This window comes from Asterias rubens, chromosome 11 (genome assembly GCF_902459465.1).
Source record: "Asterias rubens chromosome 11, eAstRub1.3, whole genome shotgun sequence".
Lineage (NCBI taxonomy): Eukaryota > Metazoa > Echinodermata > Asteroidea > Forcipulatida > Asteriidae > Asterias > Asterias rubens.
In genome coordinates this window covers 11,894,785-11,919,627 of record NC_047072.1, presented here as the reverse complement: position 1 = coordinate 11,919,627, position 24,843 = coordinate 11,894,785, and the positions used below count along the sequence as shown (strand labels likewise).

The following is a 24,843-nucleotide window of genomic DNA, read 5'->3' as shown; positions in this document are numbered from 1 at the left end:
CGATTCTTTGCTTACGGTAAGCAGAGCTATGAAATTGGGCCCAGGTCACATCGGTGTATAATGGGTAAAACCAAAGTTGACTATTCGAGCATCTGTGTCTGTTTCTGCTTTGCATAATTCCAGTAGTTTCTCACTCAACCTTGGGTTGTTTACGTTACACTAGGAGACGTCTATTTATAGATTGCCCGATGACTATTAATAAGATATTATGGTGGCCATGAAGGGACATCAACCATTATTAATTATGTCGTTTCATAATTCTGAGGCAACGCCCTGATTGCGTTTGAACAAATGTAAAGGCTCTGGACACTATTGGTAATTGTCACGAGACCAGTCTTCTCACTTGGTGTATCTCAACATAATATGCATAAAATAACAAACCTGTGAAAATTTGAGCTCGATTGGTCGTCGGAAAGAAAAAAAAACGCCTTTGTCGCCCTTTTCACACGAAGTTGTGTGCTTTCAGATGCTTGATTTCGAGAAATTCTAAACTTGAGGTCTCGAAATCAAATTCGTGGAAAATTACTTCTTTCACGAAAACTACGTCACTTCAGAGGGAGCCGTTTCTCACAAGGTTTTATACCATCAACTTCTCCCCATTACTCGTTACCGAGTAAGGTTTTATGCTAATTATTATTTTGAGTAATTACCAATAATAATAATAATAATAATAAGACATTTGTAAAGCGCCTAATGCAAAAGCCTCTAAGCGCATTAAAGAAACAACAAAATAAACAATTAGAGAAAGATACAAGATACAAATAGGCAAATTACAAAAAAGAAGCTTTAAACAATGAGTTTTCAACAAGGACTTAAAACATTGTAAAGTATTAGCTTGGCGAATATGCACAGGAAGACTATTCCAAAGAAACGGTGCGGCGTAAGAAAAAGATCTGTGGCCATAAAAAATGGAAGAAGCTCTAGTAGCAGAAAGCAATGACTGTTGAGATGATCGTAAAGTCCGAGTAGGGGAATAATGATGAACAAGTTCACTGCCTTTAAAGGTCAAAGTATACCTTTGGGTTTATGGAATTGTTCGATTGTTTTAATCCTGATATATAGGCCTATAATAACAAGTCAGAAACCGGGGCGATTATTATGCTCATGATGCATGACGAATAATCCCTGATGAATGCCCAACCTGAGAACCGTTGGTACCGCCGCTCGCGCTCACAGATTCAAATTCTTTTACATAAGGACATCATGACTTCGAAGTGAAATGTTTCTCAAAAAATATGCTTTATATTGAAGCTGCCGTAGGTTTCTAATATAACCAAACGTTCAACTGCCTGCCACTAATTTAAAGACAGCGGACACTATTGGTAGTTGTCAAAGACTATAGTCTTCACAGTTGGTGTATCTCAACATATGCATAAATTAATAACAAACCTGTGAAAGTTTAAGTTTGATTGGTCGTCGGAGTTGCGAGATAACTATTAAAGAAAAAAGCCCTTGTCACACGAAGTTGTCTGCGTTTAGATGCTTGATTTCGAGACCTCAAGTTCTAAATCTAAGGTCTCCAAATCAAATTCGTGGAAAATTACTCCTTTCTCGAAAACTATGGCACTTCAAAGGGAGCCGTTTCTCACAATGTTTTATACCATCAACCTCTCCCCATTACTCGTCACCAAGAAAGGTTTTATGCTAATAATTATGTTGAGTAATTACCAATAGTGTCCACTGCCTTTAAAGTAGGCTTCATGTTTACCTGACAACAATTGAAAAAGGAGGTTGAGTTAGGAGGGGAGAGAACAATGACAAATACACCGTGCTGCCTCACTGTTAGTCACACAGTAGCAAAAATAATTGACCAACAGTGTCAGCCATGGATCTACTGCAAATTGGCGTCTAACAATAATATTGTTATTGATCGGTTAATAGACGCTGGTAAGATATTACCATGGCAACGAAACGGTCTTTCCCTTCAATGTTTCCACCTCGTTTCACCCATTGACAAGACAAGGATTGGAGAGCTCGAGGCCTGGAAAGACGATACGTGGCAACGCCCTGGGAAAAAAATTATTTACCCCAAGCTTCTTTTTGATAAAAATAGGCCATTTTCAGAGATGGAATTGGGAACAAAAATGAAAAGGCGCATGTTTGAGATTTTTTGTTGTTATAACAGGTTATTCTTGAAAGGCAAGGTTCAACAGGCATCTTGGGTTTTTGGAACCGTTAAAGGCAGTGTACACTGCACTATTGGTAATAACTCAAAATAATTTTTAGCATAAAACCATACTTGGTGACGAGTAATGGGGAGAGGTTGATAGTATAAAACATTGTGAGAAACGGCTCCCTCTAAAAGTGACGTAGTTTTCGAGAAAGAAGTAATTCTCCACGAATTTGATTTCGAGACCTCAGATTTAGAATTTGAGGTCTCGAAATCAAGCATCTGAAAGCACATAACTTCGTGTGACTAGGGTGTTTTTTTTCGACGACCGACTTCGACGACCATTATTGAGCTCAAATTTTCACAGGTTTGTTTTGTGCATAATAATATTATTATGTTGAGATACACCAAGTGAGAAGACTGGTCTTTGACAATATTACCAATAGTGTCTATAGTGTCTTTAAGTTGTTTTTAGCTGTAGACTCTTATACAACTTTTTATTAATTTAGGGCCTAGAGTAGTCTTGGTGCAAGACCAAGGGCGGGGGGTGGGTGGACTAAGTCAGGTGAGTCGGTGCGGGCGCTGTTGGTGAATTGGCCGCGGTGTGCGTGAAAGGAAAACGAGAAACGTCTTGCACAAAGACTAGGCCTAGAGTTGTGTACACTAAAATTACCCTTTGACAAAATTCATTTCAAAAGATGGTCAGGTCGCGTTTTAGATATCGCCGACAATCCGAAGCGAAAACATTGTCAAGCACACAGAAAGATACTTGGAATACACAACCGAGAAGCGTTACAGCAGTAACGCTAATTCCCAGATTCATTTTGTTGATGGGGTTTACAACCGATATTTTTTATTAACATAACCAGACAACGACATGAAATGTTTCTCATAATCTATCGAAAGCTGATGCACGTAGGCTTCACTAAATGTTTGTAAAAATTTGTTGCCACTAACTAAAGCCCCCCCCCCCAAAAAAAAAAAAAAAATAATAATAATAATAATATTTTTTAATAATCATGCAAACCGGCCCGCGTCCTTTTTCTAGACTCCTTCTCCACCATGAAGTTCAACGAAGTCCCTTTTTAATTCCATTTTCAACTATCAAAAATCCAGATTTTTTTACTTGCTCAGAATCGGAACGAGCACCCCTTGTGTTTTTTGGAAAATGGCTTTATCTCCCGCTTCAAACAAAAGAGAGACTTGGCATTCTAAGCCTACGCATACTATTTTAGGGACCATTGCCCCACAAGCTCTTCTTCCTCTTAAATGGATCCCTCTGCGATATCATATTTATTTTCATCTAGATATATTATCTTAACTGTATTGTATTCTCTTTTATTTGTTGATACTGTGGAAATAGAATGAACCTTGAACCAAAACAGGGCCGCCGCCTGCTGTAGCATAGCAATGTGCCACATTTCGTTCCTCCCATCCCCCATCCCACTTTTTTCACTGTGTGCGTTTTTACCATGTTTTTACAGAGCGCCCTCAAGAGTTGCAGGGATTTTTCTTCAGAGAGACGTGTAATGTGTATTTCATTTTTCGGCAAAAATGGCTTCCCTCCGAACAACATTAAACAAACTTGGCAAGCTTTGCAGCCAATCGTGGCGTAAAAGCACTGTATTGAGGAATCCTGTTTGTCAGGGAAATCTTCAAATTTGTAGACATGCATCAGCGTGGAAGTTCGTACCGGACTCACCGCCAGAATCACTGGGTAAAGTTGTTATCGATTTTGCCTTTCCTTTCAATTCAATTACAAACATTTTCCTTCCAATCCACTCACTCCGTACTTCCCTGCTCCGTATGACGCCACCACTTTTTCATTCGATAAGAAATAATATAATAGTAGCTAATTAATTTACCTAAAAAATGAGATTCCCTCTTTGTAAAATTTTAAAAATAAAATGAGTGAAAAAGTGGTGGCGCCATTCATTCATACTGAAAGTTATCCCACATGAACTCCCCAACTCTCTGGTCTGGCCGATGCCGATAATAAATATTATAGGGTTACTATTACTAGTTGTGATAGTCCTCCCAACGGCGAAGCTCTTTTACTTATGATAATGAAAGTTTGTGTATGTTGTGAGGTGAGGGGCAACTTTGCTATTGGGGGGGGGGGGGGGGGGGGGGGGCGACTTTGTAGTTAGTTTAGGCAACTAACTTAGTTAGTTAGAAACTGCCTTCATTTTACTATCGCTAATCTTGGGAAAATGGGGCCAGACATGTGGCCGCAAAAGTGGACCTAATTAACTACAAATGAAAACCTCGAAAAATGGTCGAACTGGGATGCCCACAATGCCCCAATGGGAATAGACAGTCTGAGAAACATTACGCGGTAATGCTTCTCAAATGTATACCCTAGAAATAGAGGTTAAGAGCTTGGAACACAATGTTCCCCCCAGGGCCTTGATCCCCAATTTCTTTAGCCTCACCATGCACTGCCACGGTCTCAAATCCCGTATAGTCCCTGAATCTATTCGATTACAGTCAGTGTGCCCCAGTCTAAGTAATAAGTTAGGCCGTGTCCAAATTGGCGACTGCGGCTACAACTACGGCTTTGGCGCGCGCGTCTGTTATTCTTCAACACTGACAGACGCGCTGATCTTGCCGTAGCTGTAGCCAAAGTCGCCAATTCGGACACAGCCTTAACTTCATAAATTGCTCTTGATATTCAGGTGAAACCACAAAGATGAATCTATTCCAGTCGCTTACCAATGCCATGGATATCGCACTTGGCACAGACTCCACAGCAGGTAAGTAATTAGGCCTCAAACGAGACTAGTGCAGCTAGTGTCGTAGTAGCAACTAATCATTGCTCAGTCGAGTTGTGACTACCGTTTTTCAACTACACTAAATATTTGTAAAGCGCCTTTACATCAAGATCAAAGCGCTGAAAAGAGCAAAAACAATGGAACTATTAGGGCCTACTACAACAAGTGAGTTTTGAGAGGTTTTTTGAACAATGTGTCAAAGAGTTACAATTTGTGATGCGTACTGGGAGGTTGTTCCATATTTGCGGAGCAACAAAGGAGAAGTCCGGTTATGAGCAGATGAGAGTGTTCTGATGGTTGGGTGTTCGGTTAGGCGTGTTTTGTCAGAAGCTGATCGCAAGCTTGAGCCACCACGACTACAACAAGAATAGTCTTGACTACCTGTTTGATGAACCGATTGTGTCGCTCACGACTATTCACGACAACATAATTTAGGGAAACACAATCAGGCATCAGTGACACAATCCCTCAATCCTTTCAGCGCAAACTTTACTATGTTGCGGCTGTGGCAAACATATCGCAATGCATATTGGGAAACTAAAAATTATAGTTGCCACTAGTGTCTAAGGCGCGATTATTTGAGGCGTGACTAGTTGAGTAGGTTCATTAAATTTCATTATGACACACCTCTTGCTTGTTCTGTATTCTGGTTGGCTGAAACACGGTCACGTGGAATGAACTAATATAGGCTAGTGATCGCGCGCGCGTGTTTTGCGGGAATAGTACAAGAGCGGGCAATAGTCTTTGAATATAGTGCCCGCGGTAACAGCGCCCTCTCTTGACTTGAACCGTGAACAACAACTGCAAAATTCCCTTTTCTGTTCTTATTTGTCATTTAAGACTAAGCTGTGTTAGAAAACACATATCGGGCCTGTGAGTGACCAGAAGAGGGGCCTATTTCCCTCGGCCTTCGGCCTCGGGGAAATAGGTCGCTCTTCTGGTCACTCAAAGTCCCTCGTGGGAATAGACGTATACTAGTTACCTCACTGTCAGTCAATATGTGTATATTATTAATTTTCATTATCATTGCTTGTGTGTGTTTGCGTACTCCCTGTTACTAGGCATTCTTCGCTTACACAACTAGCGCAAACAATTTGACGCTTGCATAATTAGCGAAGAATGGGGATTGTAAGCACAGAATTTGGCAGTAAGCAGAGAGATAAAATTTGGCCCAGGTCTCAAGTAACATTGTTTCAGAATTTTAATCGTTATTTGGTATTTTGTTCCTTTTTTTTCAAGTTATCTTTGGGGAAGATGTGGCATTCGGTGGTGTGTTCAGATGCACTGTGGGTCTTGCCGATAAGTATGGTGAGTTTAACACTTTTATATTCATTGTATACCCATGATTGTTAAGCAACCAAACCCAATTCGCTTGTCATTAAGTTTGCAGATGATACTAGTCTAATTTGTTTAATTCAAAATGACGATGAAAGTGCTAATCGTGCTCAAATTACTTCTGTTGTTAAATGGTGTTAAATAATGCAGGACGAATTTCACCCAGCAGCTGATTATTTCAAATTCCTCCATTCTAAGGTTGCTTAAAGCATTTTTAAAGGTAGTAAGCGGTTCGTAGATAGTTTTTATCCTCATGCTGTTTGTGCTTTTAATGATAACTAGTTTTAAAAGAGATGTTCAATTTGCATCGGGGATAAAGAAAATTAATTTTGATTTTTACCTATACACCGATAACTAGTTTGTTTTCTGCTTTTTGTAGCCTATATTATATTTGTATATATTTGTATTTTTGTATTTTCTTCGTAATGTTTTTAAATGTATTTTGTGATTGTTAAATCTAGTACATTACAATTTCCGAAGTTATAGGTTTTTAACTTTTTAACGTTGGCTGAATAAATAATTCTAATTCTAATTCTAATTCTAATCCCTTACCGTCCCTTCAGTGTTTTATTTTTTATTTTTATTTATTTATAAGTATGTAGCGAAATTGTTGTCTGTATTGTAATGGGGAGGGTGTTCCATAGTCACTCATGAATGTGTTTTGCTCATTCTGTTTTAGTCCTTTTTGCTTGTTGTTTGATTTGCGTTCAAGGAACTGGACATGTTTGATAATTGTTTAAGACCAGTATTCTCACTTGCTGTATCCCTGCATAAATAATAACTTGGGCTCAGTTGGTCATCGAATTTGTTCACAGAAATTGGGAAAAGGACTGCAGTGTTTGGGAAATTTTGGGCTTTTTGTAGGACACAAAACATGATGTCCAAAGATTTACATTAAACTTTATATACGGTGTGAAGATGATGATTGTAGAAAGATTCCTTTAAAATATTACTTGGTGAGTTGCTGTAGTTTTTTAGGAATGAGTACAACAATGTCATGAAAACTAATTGTTGTCTCAATTTTAGCATGTAAAACCTATTTACCAGAAAACTTATTTACCAGTATGTCTATACTGTATGGTATTTTACCATAACTGGGTAATACTTTTTTTCACGCTAAAATAATTTTCCATCTCACTGAGATGAAAATTATTTTTGTGACTTGTTTTACTCATTTCTCAAAGAAAAGTACCTCAGCATGTAATATTTTGAGGGAAGCTTTCTGCCATCATTATCTTCAAACTGCGTAAGTTTGATGTAAATCTGTAAATTTTGTGTTCTACAAAAAAAAAAATCACTTAATACGCATTCATGTAGTGGGGTGTCGTGGCCGAGCGGATCAGAGCACCGAATTCAAGCTCTGATGATTCTGTTCAGCAGAGTGTGGGTTCGAATCCCGGTCGTGACACTTGGGTCCCTGAGCAAGACACTTAACTACAATTGCTTCTCTCAACCCAGGGGTAAATGGGTACCTGTGAGGGCAGAGATGGTTCTTGTGATTGATTTAGCCGAGTAGCGCATATTAATGTTGCACAGGCTGCATACTCCCCACCAGGGAGCTGAGATGGTTTAAGGAGTGAATTAAGGCCCAGTGACCAGGTGTAATAATGTGAAGCGCTTTGGGACGCCCTCCGGGTGTGAAAAGCGCTATATAAAAACGGGTTATTATTATTATATTATTATTATGTAAAGGTAATAAACATATTATAATGTGTCATTCCTTATGACTTACAGGAAAGGATCGAGTATTTAACACTCCGTTATGCGAGCAAGGAATAGTGGGATTTGGCATCGGCATGGCCTCTGTTGGAGCCACTGCTATCGCGGAAATCCAGTTTGCTGACTATATCTACCCAGCATTTGACCAGGTAAGGAATAAAGGCCCGGTCACACAGGCCCCGATAACGAGAACGAAAACGAGAACGATAAAAATGCACACTCGCGATTGGTTGAATTGCTCCACGAAGAAAACGCCCACGCTCATTCAACCAATCGAGGGCGAGCATTTTTATCGTGTTCGTTTTCGTTCTCGTTATCGGGGCCTGTGTGACCGGGCCTTAAGGGTAGCCATTGTAGGGTGTTCTGGATGAGTGGTTTTGAGCCTCGTATTCAAGTTCTGGTGGTTAAGTCGTCGGAGTATGGGTTCGAATCCTAGTCATGACGCTTGTGTTGTTAAGCAAGAAGATGCTTTACTATAATTGCTTCTCTTCACCCAGGGGTATAAATGGGTACCTGCAATTTGTTGGAGTGTGGGTTCGAATCCTAGTGATGACGCTTGCGTTCTTTAGCAAGATGCTTTTCTTCACCCAGGGGTATAAATAGGTACCTACGAGGGTAGAGGTTGATATTGTGTATGAAAAAGCCATCGGAGTGCCACGGCAGCCCGGGGGGCTGTATACTCCTCAGAGAGCTAGCTGATAAAGATTAAAGATGGGCCCTAATATGAAACGCATTTGATACCATTATTGTAAAATGCACTGTATAAGAACTAGTCATTAATGTTATGATAATAATATACAAACATAACACGGTTTGAAGGCGAACAGTCCGACTAACTCAGCAGGTGCTTAAAATTGTACAACTAATATTTGCTGCTCCATAATACACAGATTGTTAACGAGGCAGCAAAGTTCCGGTATCGATGCGGAAACATCTTTGATGTTGGAGGCCTTACCATCCGGACTCCATGGGGCGCTGTTGGCCATGGGGCGCTGTATCACTCCCAGTGTCCGGAGGCGTTCTTCGGTCATGTCCCCGGTATAAAGGTAGGATTCAAATAATATGGTTTCAATATCTGTGTAGTTAGGCTATACATATTTTATACAAAAACACATTAAGGGTCTCGCATGATTCCTTCTTAGAGGCCGCCTGCTTATTTTTTAAAAAGATTTTAACGATCTCAGACAAAAGTAAGAAAAAATATATTCCAGCCGGTTGTCTTTAAAGGCAGTGGACACTATTGGTAATTGTCAAAGGCTAGCCTTCACAGTTGGTGTATCTCAACATATTCATAAAATAACAAACCTGTGAAAATTGGAGCTCAATCGGTCGTCGAACCTGCGAGATAATAATGAAAGAAAAAATACCCTTGTCACACGAAGTTGTGTGCGTTTAGATAGTTGATTTCGAGACCTCAAGTTCTAAACTTGAGGTCTCGAAATCAAATTTGGGGAAAATTACTTCTTTCTCGAAAACTATGGCACTTCAGAGGGGGCCATTTCTCTCAATGTTTTATACCATCAACCTCTCCCTATTACTCGTCACCAAGAAAGGTTTTACGCTAATAATTATTTTGAGTAATTACCAATAGTGTCCACTGCCTTTAAAAGGCGTCTCAAAGCTCGTCATTTAATTCAAGAAAGGGCCCAATTTCATAGAGCTGCGCAAGCAGAAAATATTATTTATTAATTGTCTGCTAAACAGAAATAAGCAGAATACCAGTTCATATTGTATAGTGTGACATGGTAATTTGTCTGGTAAGCTTACTCCTGGCATGGTAAGCTTATTGGTGTTATGCTTAGCTGTTTTTGCGCTTAAGCAACTCTATAAAATTGGGCACTGTCTGGAAATAACTGACGATAAGTGCTTTGAGAGGCTTTTTGATAAAGTGGTATATATAAGGACTGCTTTTGTCATTTGAGCTAGACACTTGACTACAATGGGAGACTTTCTGGGACGATAGAGGGCAGCAGACTTACCGGGTAAATCCATTGTTCTCAGAATTATGCGCATGTTCAGAACTACGTAAACAATGGAAATTTACCCGGTATGTCTGCTGCCACCTAGCGTTGGAAAGTCTCCTATTGCTTCTCTTCAGCCAGGGGTAGAATGGGTACTTGTGAGGGCAAAGATGGTTCTTTTGAATGGTTTAGCTGAGATTGCGCTTTGGCAGCACAGGCTGTTTACTCCCCAGGGAGCTGAGATGGTTTCAGGTGCCGGTTTCACAAAGAGCTAAGATTGATTTTAACTGCAAATAAATCTCAGTTGCTATTAATAGTAAAGTGTGATGTTACAATACAAATCACTTTGGTAATGTAATAACTGACAATTTGTCTGGCGATGAATTTTATTGCTGTGTGAAATTGGCCCCAGAAATGAAATAAATGACCAAGTGCCCACGGTTTATAATATGTGAAGCACAATGATCATTCTGGTTCAAGAAAAATTAGCAGTCTTCAAATCTCATGCCGTCTCTGTTTTTCTTGATGTTTCCAGGTGGTTATTCCGAGAAGTCCAATCCAAGCCAAGGGGCTGCTGCTGTCTTGTATACGAGATAAGAATCCGTGCATATTCTTTGAGCCCAAGGTTCTGTATAGAGCAGCAGGTGAGTTGGAAAATGACCCACATTGGATTCTTTGTCGAGACTGGTCTCCCGTCTTCATTGGATGCTATGTCCAGTGTAGACTGGTCCCCTATCTACATTGGACGCTATGCTCGATGTAGTTTGGTCCCCTGTCGTTATTTATAAGGATAAAGACGGGCATTGGTCTTACAGGTCAAATGATTTCATTGGATGCTATGCCCAGTGTAGACTGGTCTTCTGTCTACATTGGATGCTATGCCCGATGTAGTCTAGTCCCCTGTCTTCATCAACAAGGATAAAGACAGGCATTGGTCTTACAGGCCCAATGATTTTATTTGATGCTATGTCCAGTGTAGACTGGTCAGACTGGTCCCCTGTCTTCATCAACAAGGATAAAGACAGGCATTGGTCTTACAGGCCCAATGATTTTATTTGATGCTATTTCCAGTGTAGACTGGTCCCCTATCTACATTGGATGCTATGCCCGATGAAGTCTAGTCCCCTGTCTTCATCAACAAGGATAAAGACAGGCATTGGTCTTACAGGCCCAATGATTTTATTTGATGCTATGTCCAGTGTAGACTGGTCAGACTGGTCCCCTGTCTTCATCAACAAGGATAAAGACAGGCATTGGTCTTACAGGCCCAATGATTTTATTTGATGCTATGTCCAGTGTAGACTGGTCCCCTATCTACATTGGATGCTATGCCCGATGAAGTCTAGTCCCCTGTCTTCATCAACAAGGATAAAGACAGGCATTGGTCTTACAGGCCCAATGATTTTATTTGATGCTATGTCCAGTGTAGACTGGTCAGACTGGTCCCCTGTCTTCATCAACAAGGATAAAGACAGGCATTGGTCTTACAGGCCCAATGATTTTATTTGATGCTATTTCCAGTGTAGACTGGTCTCCCATTTACATTGGTCTACAGATTTTCAGGGTTCGAAATACGCGGTCGCCCGATCGCCAAATGCGAGTGAAAATAGCGGCGGGCAAGTGAAAACCCTTTCTCACTAGCCCGCCGGGCGAGTCAAATAATTGTTCCTTTTCACATATAAATGAGGGTTCAGTGGCAAAATCCCACAGAAAACTTTTACTAAAGCTTTTAAACTAGTAAGTTTGACAATTCTAGATACTTGCTAGATTTAATTTTGCCGTGATCGGGACCAGAATTGCTGTCGTTCGTTTCAGAAAACACGTACAATCAATTGAAAACACGATGCACAAACCACATGGTGCCGAGTATCCTTACAGTACATGTACACGGTCGCCCACTGGTACGTCCATGCAGTATGCACAGCACATACACAATACACACACAGTCGTCCAAAGTCCATTCTGACCAACACTCTGCACGCTGCGATTGGCCGTTGATGGCTGTTGATAATTCCATATTCATGATGTTCTTGACTAGACTTCATCGCAGTACACGTTCGCGAACGGAGTAAATAATTGCCGCGGGTTGTGCATAATGCCTGCAGACTGTGCACAATGTACAGTCTTGGAAGAATTCCAATAACATTGGAGGGCGTTGAGAGGCAAAGTTCATTGAGTTATTTCTCGATGTGCGTTGTTGACTGATCGTTGATTCATGAAGATTTTGTTGCAAACGGAGTTCAGAACATGTTCAAATCAACCGACCCCCTAACCATGAAGTCATTAAAGTTGTTGTTGGTGGAAAAGGGATAGTTTAAGGTAAACACTTGGATATAAAATCCTAAAAAAAAAGCAATTTTAAGGGCTTAATTGTTTTATTTTTTTTATTTTTTTATTTTGTGTATAAATACATGCGGGCTAGTGAAAAAAACTGCGGGCGATCGAGAATTGTGGTTGACTCGCACGGCGGGCGATTGAAAAAAAAGTTAAGGGAAACCCCTGATTTTTGCTTAGCAGAAAATTATTAAGCAAAATTGTTCTGCTTGAGCAACTCTATGAAATTGGGCTCTGTACCCAATTTCATTATCCATGAATGCTGCATGGACAAAATAATGCTTAGCAGAATAAGGTTACTGGTCAACACCAGAGTTTGAATTCGGTGCTCTGTACCCAATTTCATTATCCATGCTGCATGGACAAAATAATGCTTAGCAGAATAAGGTTACTGGTCAACACCAGAGTTTGAATTCGCTGCTCTGTACCCAATTTCATTATCCATGCTGCATGGACAAAATAATGCTTAGCAGAATAAGGTTACTGGTCAACACCAGAGTTTGAATTCGGTGCTCTGTACCCAATTTGATTATCCATGCTGCATGGACAAAATAATACTTAGCAGAATAAGGTTACTGGTCAACACCAGAGTTTGAATTCGGTGCTCTGTACCCAATTTCATTATCCATGCTGCATGGACAAAATAATGCTTAGCAGAATAAGGTTACTGGTCAACACCAGAGTTTGAATTCGGTGCTCTGTACCCAATTTGATTATCCATGCTGCATGGACAAAATAATGCTTAGCAGAATAAGGTTACTGGTCAACACCAGAGTTTGAATTCGGTGCTCTGTACCCAATTTCATTATCCATGCTGCATGGACAAAATAATGCTTAGCAGAATAAGGTTACTGGTCAACACCAGAGTTTGAATTCGGTGCTCTGTACCCAATTTCATTATCCATGCTGCATGGACAAAATAATGCTTAGCAGAATAAGGTTACTGGTCAACACCAGAGTTTGAATTCGGTGCTCTGTACCCAATTTCATTATCAATGCTGCATGGACAAAATAATGCTTAGCAGAATAAGGTTACTGGTCAACACCAGAGGTTGAATTCGGTGCTCTGTACCCAATTTCATTATCCATGCTGCATGGACAAAATAATGCTTAGCAGAATAAGGTTACTGGTCAACACCAGAGTTTGAATTCGGTGCTCTGTACCCAATTTCATTATCCATGCTGCATGGACAAAATAATGCTTAGCAGAATAAGGTTACTGGTCAACACCAGAGTTTGAATTTGGTGCTCTGTACCCAATTTCATTATCCATGCTGCATGGACAAAATAATGCTTAGCAGAATAAGGTTACTGGTCAACACCAGAGTTTGAATTCGGTGCTCTGTACCCAATTTCATTATCCATGCTGCATGGACAAAATAATACTTAGCAGAATAAGGTTACTGGTCAACACCAGAGTTTGAATTCGGTGCTCTGTACCCAATTTCATTATCCATGCTGCATGGACAAAATAATGCTTAGCAGAATAAGGTTACTGGTCAACACCAGAGTTTGAATTCGGTGCTCTGTACCCAATTTCATTATCCATGCTGCATGGACAAAATAATGCTAAGCAGAATAAGGTTACTGGTCAACACCAGAGTTTGAATTCGCTGCTCTGTACCCAATTTCATTATCCATGCTGCATGGACAAAATAATGCTTAGCAGAATAAGGTTACTGGTCAACACCAGAGTTTGAATTCGGTGCTCTGTACCCAATTTCATTATCCATGCTGCATGGACAAAATAATGCTTAGCAGAATAAGGTTACTGGTCAACACCAGAGTTTGAATTCGCTGCTCTGTACCCAATTTGATTATCCATGCTGCATGGACAAAATAATGCTTAGCAGAATAAGGTTACTGGTCAACACCAGAGTTTGAATTCGGTGCTCTGTACCCAATTTGATTATCCATGCTGCATGGACAAAATAATGCTTAGCAGAATAAGGTTACTGGTCAACACCAGAGTTTGAATTCGGTGCTCTGTACCCAATTTCATTATCCATGCTGCATGGACAAAATAATGCTTAGCAGAATAAGGTTACTGGTCAACACCAGAGTTTGAATTCGGTGCTCTGTACCCAATTTCATTATCCATGCTGCATGGACAAAATAATGCTTAGCAGAATAAGGTTACTGGTCAACACCAGAGTTTGAATTCGCTGCTCTGTACCCAATTTCATTATCCATGCTGCATGGACAAAATAATGCTTAGCAGAATAAGGTTACTGGTCAACACCAGAGTTTGAATTCGGTGCTCTTATTCCGCTCGGCAACGACACTTCCACAACTGTTTTGTCCATTTTGTTTTTGTTTCATTGGTTGCAGTGGAGCAAGTACCAGTTCAGGATTACATGTTGCCGCTGGAACAGGCAGAAGTAATAGTCGAAGGTAAGTTTTAGTTATCCAATTTTTCTCACAAATTTTTTGTTATACAAATTTAATGAAATATTTATCAGGAAGTCCAAAGCTGTATGAAGTGTGAGTGCTGTCTGACCATTCAATTGTATCCACTGTGTGTTTTAATGATTATAATTGACTAGTCTGCAATAACTATAATATCATTATAGATTGCCATTCTATGTGCTCAAATAACAAACATCTTCTAAGGAAACCCCTGGCCAAAACATTTATTTTTGGGGGCCGTTTCCCTTGTAGTTGTTTTAGGATGGTTGTAGATAACAGTATAAAGTCCATTCTATTTTTAAAATGTTGTGTTTGTTATCGTGGATGCACCCTGTAAAACAATGTTCATAGTTTTTGAATGCGATGTTTCTAATAAATTTAACTCAATTGAATTGAATTGAATTCACTAAAAACAGGAAGTGATGTCACACTGCTTGCATGGGGCACCCAAGTTCATGTCATGCATGAGGTCGCCCAGTTAGCCCAGGAGAAACTGGGCGTATCCTGTGAGGTCATCGACCTGAGGACTATTGTGCCCTGGGATTCCGAGACCATTTGCAAGGTGTGTGAACTCTAAGTTTTCTGTGGAACTATTAGGTGTTCGGAGCAGAGCACAGCTCCGGACACCTTTTGTTATTGTTTGTTTTTTTTTTGGGTTTTTTTTTTTTACTTTTTAATACTTCTTTAGTTTCTCTCCGTCCCTTGTCCTCTAACAAAAGCACACTTTCAAAACTCGTATGGACTTGAAACTTTGCACATAAACTGCGCCAATAAAGTATCTAAACACTTACAAATGGTCAGATATATCGGAACCTGAAATAGTGTGCCAAAAAATAATTATTTATTACGAGTCACCGTTAATTTCTGCACGTTTTGACACATCTTGTGTTGCGCTACGATGTTGTTTGGTGGATTCATGGGCACTTGAGTGGCTAAAGGTCGAATTTCAAAAGTTGCAAAAGCCCCTATTCAAGCTAAATCGTTGTATTGTGACGAGTAAGATCAGCGTTTCTTTTGCCCGCCTTTTATAAATGATTTTTTTTGTCACGTGTTGGATAAATCGGTTGCAATGAATAGCAGCATTATTTGTCAGTAACCAAGCAAATGGGTCAAAGATGGGAGGCATACATCAATATGGGTTAAGAGCCAGATTCCCCGATATGGTAAGACACGGAAAGGTGTTCAAGATAACAGGAAAGATGGCTCAGCACTGACCAAACAGGAAAGAGGACGGATCGTTGGTTTGATAGAAGCCGGTATGTCGATTCGAGCTGCAGCTTATCAAGTTGGAACGTCTCAAGAGCGACGGTCAGTAAATGGTGGAATGGCTACCAAGCTCAGTCATATGTGGGCGACCTGCCAAGGAGTGGCTGTCTGAGGGCGACTTCTGCAGCAGAAGAAAGTGAACAAGTCCATAAAGCCTGACACCACTCTCGAGGGATTGCGACGCATCCTGATCAGGAAATGGCAGGGGATTTACCAGGGACAGATCAAAGGTCTCGTTGGGAGTATGAGAAGACGACTCCTTGCCGTTCAGGACAGTGATGGGAGGACACACCAAGTATTGAGGACAGGATATCAGCAGTTTTAATAAATTTCATGGTCAAGTAAACGAAACGAGTTTGTGTCTTTTGTCTCGATTTTGTCTGTGTGTGATGCTTATGTGAGTTCCCTTCTGAAATTGGGGTGAATAGGGGCTTTTGCAACTTTTGAAATTCGACCTTAAACCACTCAAGTGCCTATAAATCCACCAAACAACATCGTAGCGCAACACAAGATGTGTCAAAATGTGCAGAAATTAACGGAGAATAGAAATGAATAATTATTTTGTTGTATACTATTTTAGGTTCCGATAAATCTTACCATTTGTAAGTGTTTAGATACTTTATTGGCGCAGTTTAGTTAGATATGCATTAGGAGTGGAATACTGTGTTGGTTACGTCATGATGACGTCATTCATTCTTGAGTTATACCAATTCAAAGTTTATTATTTCAAAAAATCATAACTTTTGATCCACATCATGGATTCTTACAATCGATGCATCATCGGAAAACGCCTCGCAGACATGACCCCTTTTTGATCTTGTCTTCCGGTTCAAAATCGAGGTTGAAAATTCAAAAATTCATGTATAAAGAACTACGAAATTCCCCCAATGGTTGCGCGTAAAGATTTTATGTGTACATTGTATGCGATGCAGTCACGCGGTTTTTTGGTGTATGGACATGTGTATTATATAGGCCTTCATTGGTGGCGCGGTGCCAAGTTCTGTGCCATGCGGCATATATGCATAGAGCTGGCTGGGCATATGGCAGAATGCTGCGAAAACCATTTACTCTCAATCTTCGGCGTCAAATTGTACAATAAAAATACTCGCAGTGTAAAATCTGGAACAAGAAATAATATGTTCAAATGTTGACCTTGAGTCTGATAAAATACCTTTCCATTCTACTGAGTAATGTCAACGAACTATCTTTGGTGCACAAGGCAGTACCTAGAGATCACAAAGACGCGTTAAAATTGGACTTTGATGAAACGGTCATAACTTAAAAACATCAACACCAATATATACCGCCCTCACTCTGTTGTTTAGAGCGATTGTTGAGCTTGGCAAGTACAGACGCTTGGCAAGTACATGTATCTGTTTAGTACAGCTCTTCAGTACAGTTTAGTACAGTCTTTGCATTGGATACCATAGTGTTACGTAGTTACGTACGACCAACTGACAAGGTTGAACACCACAAGTCAGTACGCACGGCAGACTTAGAGGGTGCGGCTATGGCATGTGTAACCTTTTGTACCGCATAATTACTCCAGCATGACCACATCTTGAAAGAAATAAGTGCGCCATTAACAAAGCACACAGGTGGGGAAAGCAAAGAAAGAAAGATACGGCTCAGCAAACGCACACACTGGCTACAGGTTTGAAGGTACAAACTATGACCATAAAAATAGAAAATGATACTTGGTTTGTTCTTGGGAGCATAAAACTTGTTTGAACATGTTCAAGTTTATACTAACGGCAGAAAGCTGCTACCGTCAAGACACCAACTTCGATTATATTATGTTTTTTTTGTGCAAGTTGGCAGACACACAAGGCCTGAAGGCCACTTCTAGGTATGGGCTACAATCACGATTTTCCAGGGGCCGTTGCCACCTACTCCTGGAGCTGAAATAGGGTTACCCCCTTTACATTCCATAAATGGAAGTAAACTTGGGTATCATCAATCAGAAGCCTGGCCGATAGAGTTGAATGCACTAAACTTCTATGGTACATTTTGTGTAATACTACCCTGGATGGTTTAGGAGTAGGTGGGCGATGGGCGAGACTTAAAACTGATTTATCGTTTCCTGCTTTTGTCACGTGAACTCATGCTAAGTGAAAATTATGGGATAGGACTTGTTTCATTAAGTGTATCCAATGTATCTCCCAATATTTATGGAATTTATGCAATTAAACTGAGTGTAATACAGGTAGATAAATCAATGTCACATTATTATTACCAGGGCCCAATTTCATAAAGCATGTAAGCAGCCGTTTTGTGCTTAGGGAGCGTCCCTAGCAGAATTTCTAAGCTGTTTACCATAAGCAAGGGTAAATGCTGGCTAACCCGCGGCAAGCACACGAGTGACGTAACGATGCAAACTCATGGTGAACATGCGCGCCTTGAAATTGTCTGCTTACTTGAGAAATCATAGTGAAATATGTTTATGCTAACGCACATTATTCTGCTACAGTAAGCAAACAAAAGTGCTTGTGGGTAAACAGCTTTTTGAAATTGAGCCCAGGTTTCCAAAAAGTCAAACTAAATCCAATCAAGTCCATGTACAGTGACGTAATGTAACAAAAACCCGGTCCTAGAAACACCAGGGGCCAATTTCATAGAGCTACAAAAAGTAGCTAAGCAAAACAATATTCTGCTTACGAGTGTAAGGTTACAGCCAAACCACAGTGTCACATGTACAATTTATAACTGGTATCCTGTTCATTTCTGCTTAGCAGACAGTTGTTTAGCATTTTTGTGCTGCTTTAGTAGCTCCATGAAATTGGGCCCAGCATTCACCTGGATGGAGATTGATATCAAAACTCTAACGCAGAGTGATGAGAACTCAGAAAGAATACAGAGTTTCAAGGAACAACATCAGAGAGCAGACTGTGAGAGCTTTAGCTGACCATCTTGGACTTCATCATTTAGTTATGATTGCTGTCAACATTGGACTTGTTCTCTTAGACTTGTTCTCAGTTTGTCTGTACAAAAAACAACATTTCAGCAGCAAACAGAAGTATTGAAGATTCTTAGCAACATCACTTGAGGTAGAAAAGTTCAAAGACTGTTTGCATTCGCCCATCAGACTGAAGAGTAACTTCAATTTATTTAGATTTCTGGGATTGATCAAAGAAAAATTTACCAGAGTGGGACTCGAACCAACACCTCCGGATTAAGGTGCAATTTATTTTTGTGTTTGTGATCAACACATGAAGTGAGAAACGATCTTGTTGACATCCACGTACAGTTCTTCATTGATGAAAGTTAACAACTACGGTCAATCACTAACGGCATCAGTTTAGGATTGGAGTTGATTTTTACTGAGGCAAGCGACAATTTTCTTAACACTAAGTATGTTTGACTGGTTTGATATTTCTCACTATGTACAAGGAACTGTTGGAATTGTTCTCAACACTTTAGCTTGGTTGGTCATCCTTCGCACCAAGAGCCTTCATAATATGACAAACTACTTGCTGGCATATCTTGCTGTTGTTGACAGCATTTATTGCTGTTCCTTAATTTTGATGTCAATCTCAACTAAGTCACCAGAGAGTTTCATTGGTATCTATTGTCGTATTGTCAAGAGTGGCTTTTTAGGTTACTTAACAGTCTTCTCATCATGCTATGGTCTGTGTATTGTGACCTATGAACGATATATAGGAATAGTGTATCCACTGCACTATCCCAGAATGATGTCTACTAAAAAAGTTACCATGCTCATTTTCATGGCATTTGGGTTGGCACTTCTGCTTTCAAGCCCTAGATTGTTTATGATGTATGCTATCAATGATACCAGCCGGTCTCGTTGTGCATTGATTGACTCATATTTAACATGGGCAGGTGTAACAATTGTGCTCTTCTCTCTATTTGGCCACCTGTTGTCCATCCTTTTTATGAGCTGGGCTTACTACAAGATCCAAGCCACTCTCAAGAGAAGTGCTCAACACTTCCAGCAACAGAATGTACAAGGAGCAGCCCTTGAGCTTTTAAAGGCCAGACGGAATGTGATCAGCATGCTTATGATTGCCATGGGTGCAGTGGTTGTTTTGTGGACACCATATTTGTTCTTTCTTATCATCTGCTATTCAGAAGCAGGATGGTGCTACACTGAGAGTAGATACACAATTCTTTTAATATCCCAAGTAATGTACTCCCTGAACCCTGTGATCAATCCCATCATTTACGTTTTCCGATACAAGAAGTTTCGGAAAGGTCTTCAAGACATGCTTTGTGGTTGCTTTGGTCGACCTCAAAGGCCCAACCATATTATTTGGATTCCTATGAATGAACGGAACGTGTAAGATGAACACTAGGGGCGCTTCAATCACAGGACTTGACTGAACGGAACGTGTAAGATGAACACTAGGGGCGCATCAATCACAGGACTTTACTGAACGGAACGTGTAAGATGAACACTAGGGGCGCTTCAATCACAGGACTTGATTGAACGGAACGTGTAACATGAACACTAGGGGCGCTTCAATCACAGGACTTGACTGAACGGAACGTGTAAGATGAACACTAGGGGCGCATCAATCACAGGACTTTACTGAACGGAACGTGTAAGATGAACACTAGGGGCGCTTCAATCACAGGACTTGATTGAACGGAACGTGTAAGATGAACACTAGGGGCGCTTCAATCACAGGACTTTACTGAACAGAACATGTAAGATGAACACTAGGGGCGCTTCAGTCACAGGACTTTACTGAACGGAACGTGTAAGATGAACACTAGGGGCGCTTCAATCACAGGACTTGACTGAACGGAACGTGTAAGATGAACACTAGGGGCGCATCAATCACAGGACTTGACTGAACGGAACGTGTAAGATGAACACTAGGGGCGCTTCAATCACAGGACTTGATTGAACGGAACGTGTAAGATGAACACTAGGGGCGCATCAATCACATGACTTGACTTTTATAACCAAAAGTGTCATTTTAGACATTGTTTTATTCCAATACTGGCAACAACAAACAATGTATCACCATACAGACTACAACATAAATTGAAACAAATGGACTTTAAGATATCTCTGCAAATTTATGTTCAGGGTATTTGGTATTTAGTGTCAAAAATTATGACAAGGCTAAAATCTGAAACAAATTGACATAAAGATTCTAGCTCTACAAATTAATATTCAGGGTAGTTGGTATCCCATCAACTAGATGTAGTGTCAAAAATGATGACAAGTCATTACGCAGGCTAAGATAATCGTATTTAGAGACCTTTACCTTGATAAACAAATGACCTATTGTTACTTTTGACACTTGGTTCTAGTTGACATGGTTGATGGGATACCAGTTATCCTGCAGAATAATTTGTAGTTGTCTTTAATGCTCTTCATTTTGCTTTTAAGCGCTTTGAGGAATGTTTTATTCATATCGCGCTTTATAAATACCATTTTGTTATTGTTGTTATTATTATTGTACATGAAAATAAAACCTCTTAACATGCCTCTAAAACAAACATTATTTTCAAGAGCAGGGGCTTTATTTTTGTAGGGTCATATCTCAGAAATGAAAAGGGCAGGATTCTAAAATGTTTTGTTTGTTTATGCCATTGTTTGCTTTTCAGAGTTTTAGGTGATTTGGCACGGAATAATCCACTATTTACATGAAAATGATTAACACATAGATTTAAGTTTGCCTGAAGTTTTTTTATTCTTTGAAAAAACACAGAAGCCTCATATTTCTGTTCATGGAATGATGCCAGGGACGTTTTAGTTTGTATCAATGAATCTACAACTGACATTGATCCTCATCAAACAACTGAACTATGACTGAGAAGAATCAAGCTCATTAGCTGTACATGGATTTATTACTCATTCTAGAAAACAAAGCTGCTATTAGATAATGAGAAAATGCAACAGTTTTTCAATTTGTAGAGAGTTCAATGAAGCATCGCCCTTGTCATGTTTCCCAAATCAAGTTGGATTCGTATTACATATCAGTTTAAACAAACAGCAACAAAATATTCTTTTAAAGTTTATCTGTAGTTTATTCTATGCTATATGGGAGCTGCCGTCGATTTCACAAAAACTCTTCCTAACTTAAGACTAATCTTAGGACTTAGGACGAGTCCCAACACTGCACTGTATCATGCAGACCTTAAAATTATTCCTAAAGTTAGGAAGAGTTACTCCACCTCAAGGTCAAACTGTTTGCAGTGTCTTTAAAAATTTTGATGATCTTTCTGATGTATTCATGTAAACTGAGAAAACAAATCTGACAAACATTTAACTTTGATTTAATTGATGTTAAATTTGCATCGGGGATCTGGGATTCGAACTGCCTCTAGCTTCCGGGCAACCTTGGTAGTCTAGTTGGTAAGACACTGCTCTGGTGGTTCAAATCCCACCAAGTAACATGCCTGTGATATTTTTTCACAGGACTCGGGAAAGTACTGAGTATACAGTGCTAACACATAGGTGTATGGGTAAAAACCAAGTAAACTTTGATTTAATGTTATTTTGATTTCATCATGGTGTTGTTGTCTTGATCACTATTTTAAAATATTTTTAAAATTTTAAAAGTTTCAAAATTCAGTTGATCTCGAGTTGCGCTTTACGAGAAGAGTTCCATAGAAGATGAAGATGAAGAAGGAATGAAAAAAAAGCTTAAAAAAAAAAAAAAAAAAATAGATAATAGTGTTTTTAGAAGTTCAAAGCACTAGGTTTCCGGGTGTTGTTACTATCAGGCAACTGCATTTACAGCCGATAAAATATTTTAACGTACACATCAAGTTTTTAATGTATACTTTCTTGAAATTTCCATTATTCCGACTAAAATATTGATTTCTTCTTATAAAATAAAACCTTCTGTCAGGCAAACAGCAACTTATTTCTGTAGTTTTAGTTTTTTTAAACATTTCTTTTTAAAAATCAAACGCACTTCATGCATGTCATGTCAGAAGCCTCATTTTGTTCATGGAATGATGCCAGGGACGTTTTAATTTTTATAAATGAACAACTGACATTGATCCTCATCAAACAACTGAACTATGACTGAGAAGAATTAAGCTCATTAGCTGTACATGGATTTATTACTCATTCTAGAAAACAAAGCTGCTATTAGATAATGAGAAAATGCAACAGTTTTTCAATTTATAGAGAGTTCAATGAAGCATCGTCCTTGTCATATTTTCCCATTTATTTGTAATCATAGCATTTTAACGTTATTGATAAATAAGAAACTTGGATAAAATCAAAAACTGATGGCGTCATTAATTTTTTTACATCTTACTTTTATGAAGTATGTTCTAAGTTGTAAACTTTTTCAAAAATGTTACAAGTTTTCTCCAGTTTAGTACAGTTGAACTTGTTTCAGAGAGACCATCTTATTTCAAGATCATAAAGACCTTAAAATGAGGTTTCTTCTCCTAATCTAACATGTGAAGTTTGAAAGTTGCCTGAGCTTGCAAAGTATGTCTTTTTTATTGCGCGAGAAATGATGAAGTATATAATAATTACAACAATATTTGATTTTCATATAGCGCTTGATACACCATGTCTCAAAGCGCTTCCAACATTATTACCCTGATCACTGGGCCATTTTGTTCCTTTAACCAAGATGGCATCTCAGCTCACTAGGGAGTATACAGACTGTGTCGCCAAATACGTAGCGCACTAAGCTAAACTAACCACAAGAACCATCTCTGCCCTCACAGGTACCTATTTACCCTTGAGTGGAGAGAAGCAATTATAATAAAGAAACCTTTTTCTTTTTTGAGGAGTGCAGTTTTAGCTAATCTCTCTTCAATACAAATGACCAGTTTCTCTCTGCCAGTGATGTATAGCGCCCTCTTTGGTCTATTGATACTCAGCCTGACTAAATTTACATCGTGTTGATATTGCATGAGAAGCCAAAATTGGCAGCGGTCCAAGTAAACAAGGATGCGTTAGAGGCAACACTGTAAGAAGCAGTTCACAATTTTCAACATGTTCACAAGCGTACAATACCCCCCCCCCTCACCCCTGAAACTTAAAAGTGTAAAAAGAATTAGTTTTTTTTTTTTTTTTTGTTCAAATATTTAACTTTGATTTTGATGTTATTTAACACCTGATGACATCATCATGACGTCATTGTTTAGGTGCCTTCTTTATTTTGAGGTTCATTTGTCTGAGTTGGAAGGTTCAATTTTCAAAGTTTGGTGTGCATGTGTTATTAACTACATGTATAATTATGTTATATTAATTTGGGTCAATATGTAACTGTGATGTAAGGTTTAGTTTTGACCAGAAGTAACATCAAAGTGTTTTAAATTCTTTGTAAAATTTTGAGGTGGCTCCACCTCAAGGTCAAACTGGGTCAAACTGTTCGCAGTGTCTTTAAAAATTTTGATGATCTTTCTGATGAATTCATGTAAACTGAGAAAACAAATCTGACAAGTGGTTCAGTAGATTTTTTCCCCAAACATTTAACTTTGATTTAATTGATGTTAAATTTGCATCGGGGATCTGGGATTCGAACTGCCTCTAGCTTCCGGGCAACCTTGGTAGTCTAGTTGGTAAGACACTGCTCTGGTGGTTCAAATCCCACCAAGTAACATGCCTGTGATATTTTTTCACAGGACTCGGGAAAGTACTGAGTATACAGTGCTAACACACATCGGTGTATGGGTAAAAACCAAGTAAACTTTGATTTGACGTTGTCTTGATCAATATTTTAATAAGTTTCAAAATTCAGTTGAGCTCGAGTTGCGCTTAAGAGAAGAGTTCCATAGAAGATGAAGATGAAGAAGGAATGAAAAAAAAACTAAAAAAAAAAAACAAAAAAAACAAACTAGATTATAGTGTTTTTAGAAGTTCAAAGCACTAGGTTTCCGGGTGTTGTTACTATCGGGCAACTGCATTTACAGCCGATAAAATATTTTAATGTACACATCAAGTTTTTAATGTATACTTTCTTGAAATTTCCATTATTCCGACTAA

The 24,843-nt window shown here is 39.3% G+C and overlaps 1 protein-coding gene across 1 annotated transcript in view; it reads left to right on the top strand.

The window, feature by feature from the left end:
* The first annotated feature begins 3,645 nt into the window (after positions 1–3,645).
* LOC117296755 (2-oxoisovalerate dehydrogenase subunit beta, mitochondrial-like) overlaps positions 3,646–24,843 on the top strand; it is a 49,405-nt gene continuing 28,207 nt past the window's right edge. Inside the window, exons 1-8 of the mRNA XM_033779799.1 lie at positions 3,646–3,827; positions 4,789–4,866; positions 6,124–6,192; positions 7,954–8,087; positions 8,829–8,984; positions 10,435–10,543; positions 14,565–14,627; positions 15,059–15,204. Of these exons, the coding sequence (XP_033635690.1) occupies positions 3,665–3,827; positions 4,789–4,866; positions 6,124–6,192; positions 7,954–8,087; positions 8,829–8,984; positions 10,435–10,543; positions 14,565–14,627; positions 15,059–15,204 (918 nt within the window). The 5' untranslated portion in view covers positions 3,646–3,664. The remainder of the gene's footprint in view (positions 3,828–4,788; positions 4,867–6,123; positions 6,193–7,953; positions 8,088–8,828; positions 8,985–10,434; positions 10,544–14,564; positions 14,628–15,058; positions 15,205–24,843) is intronic.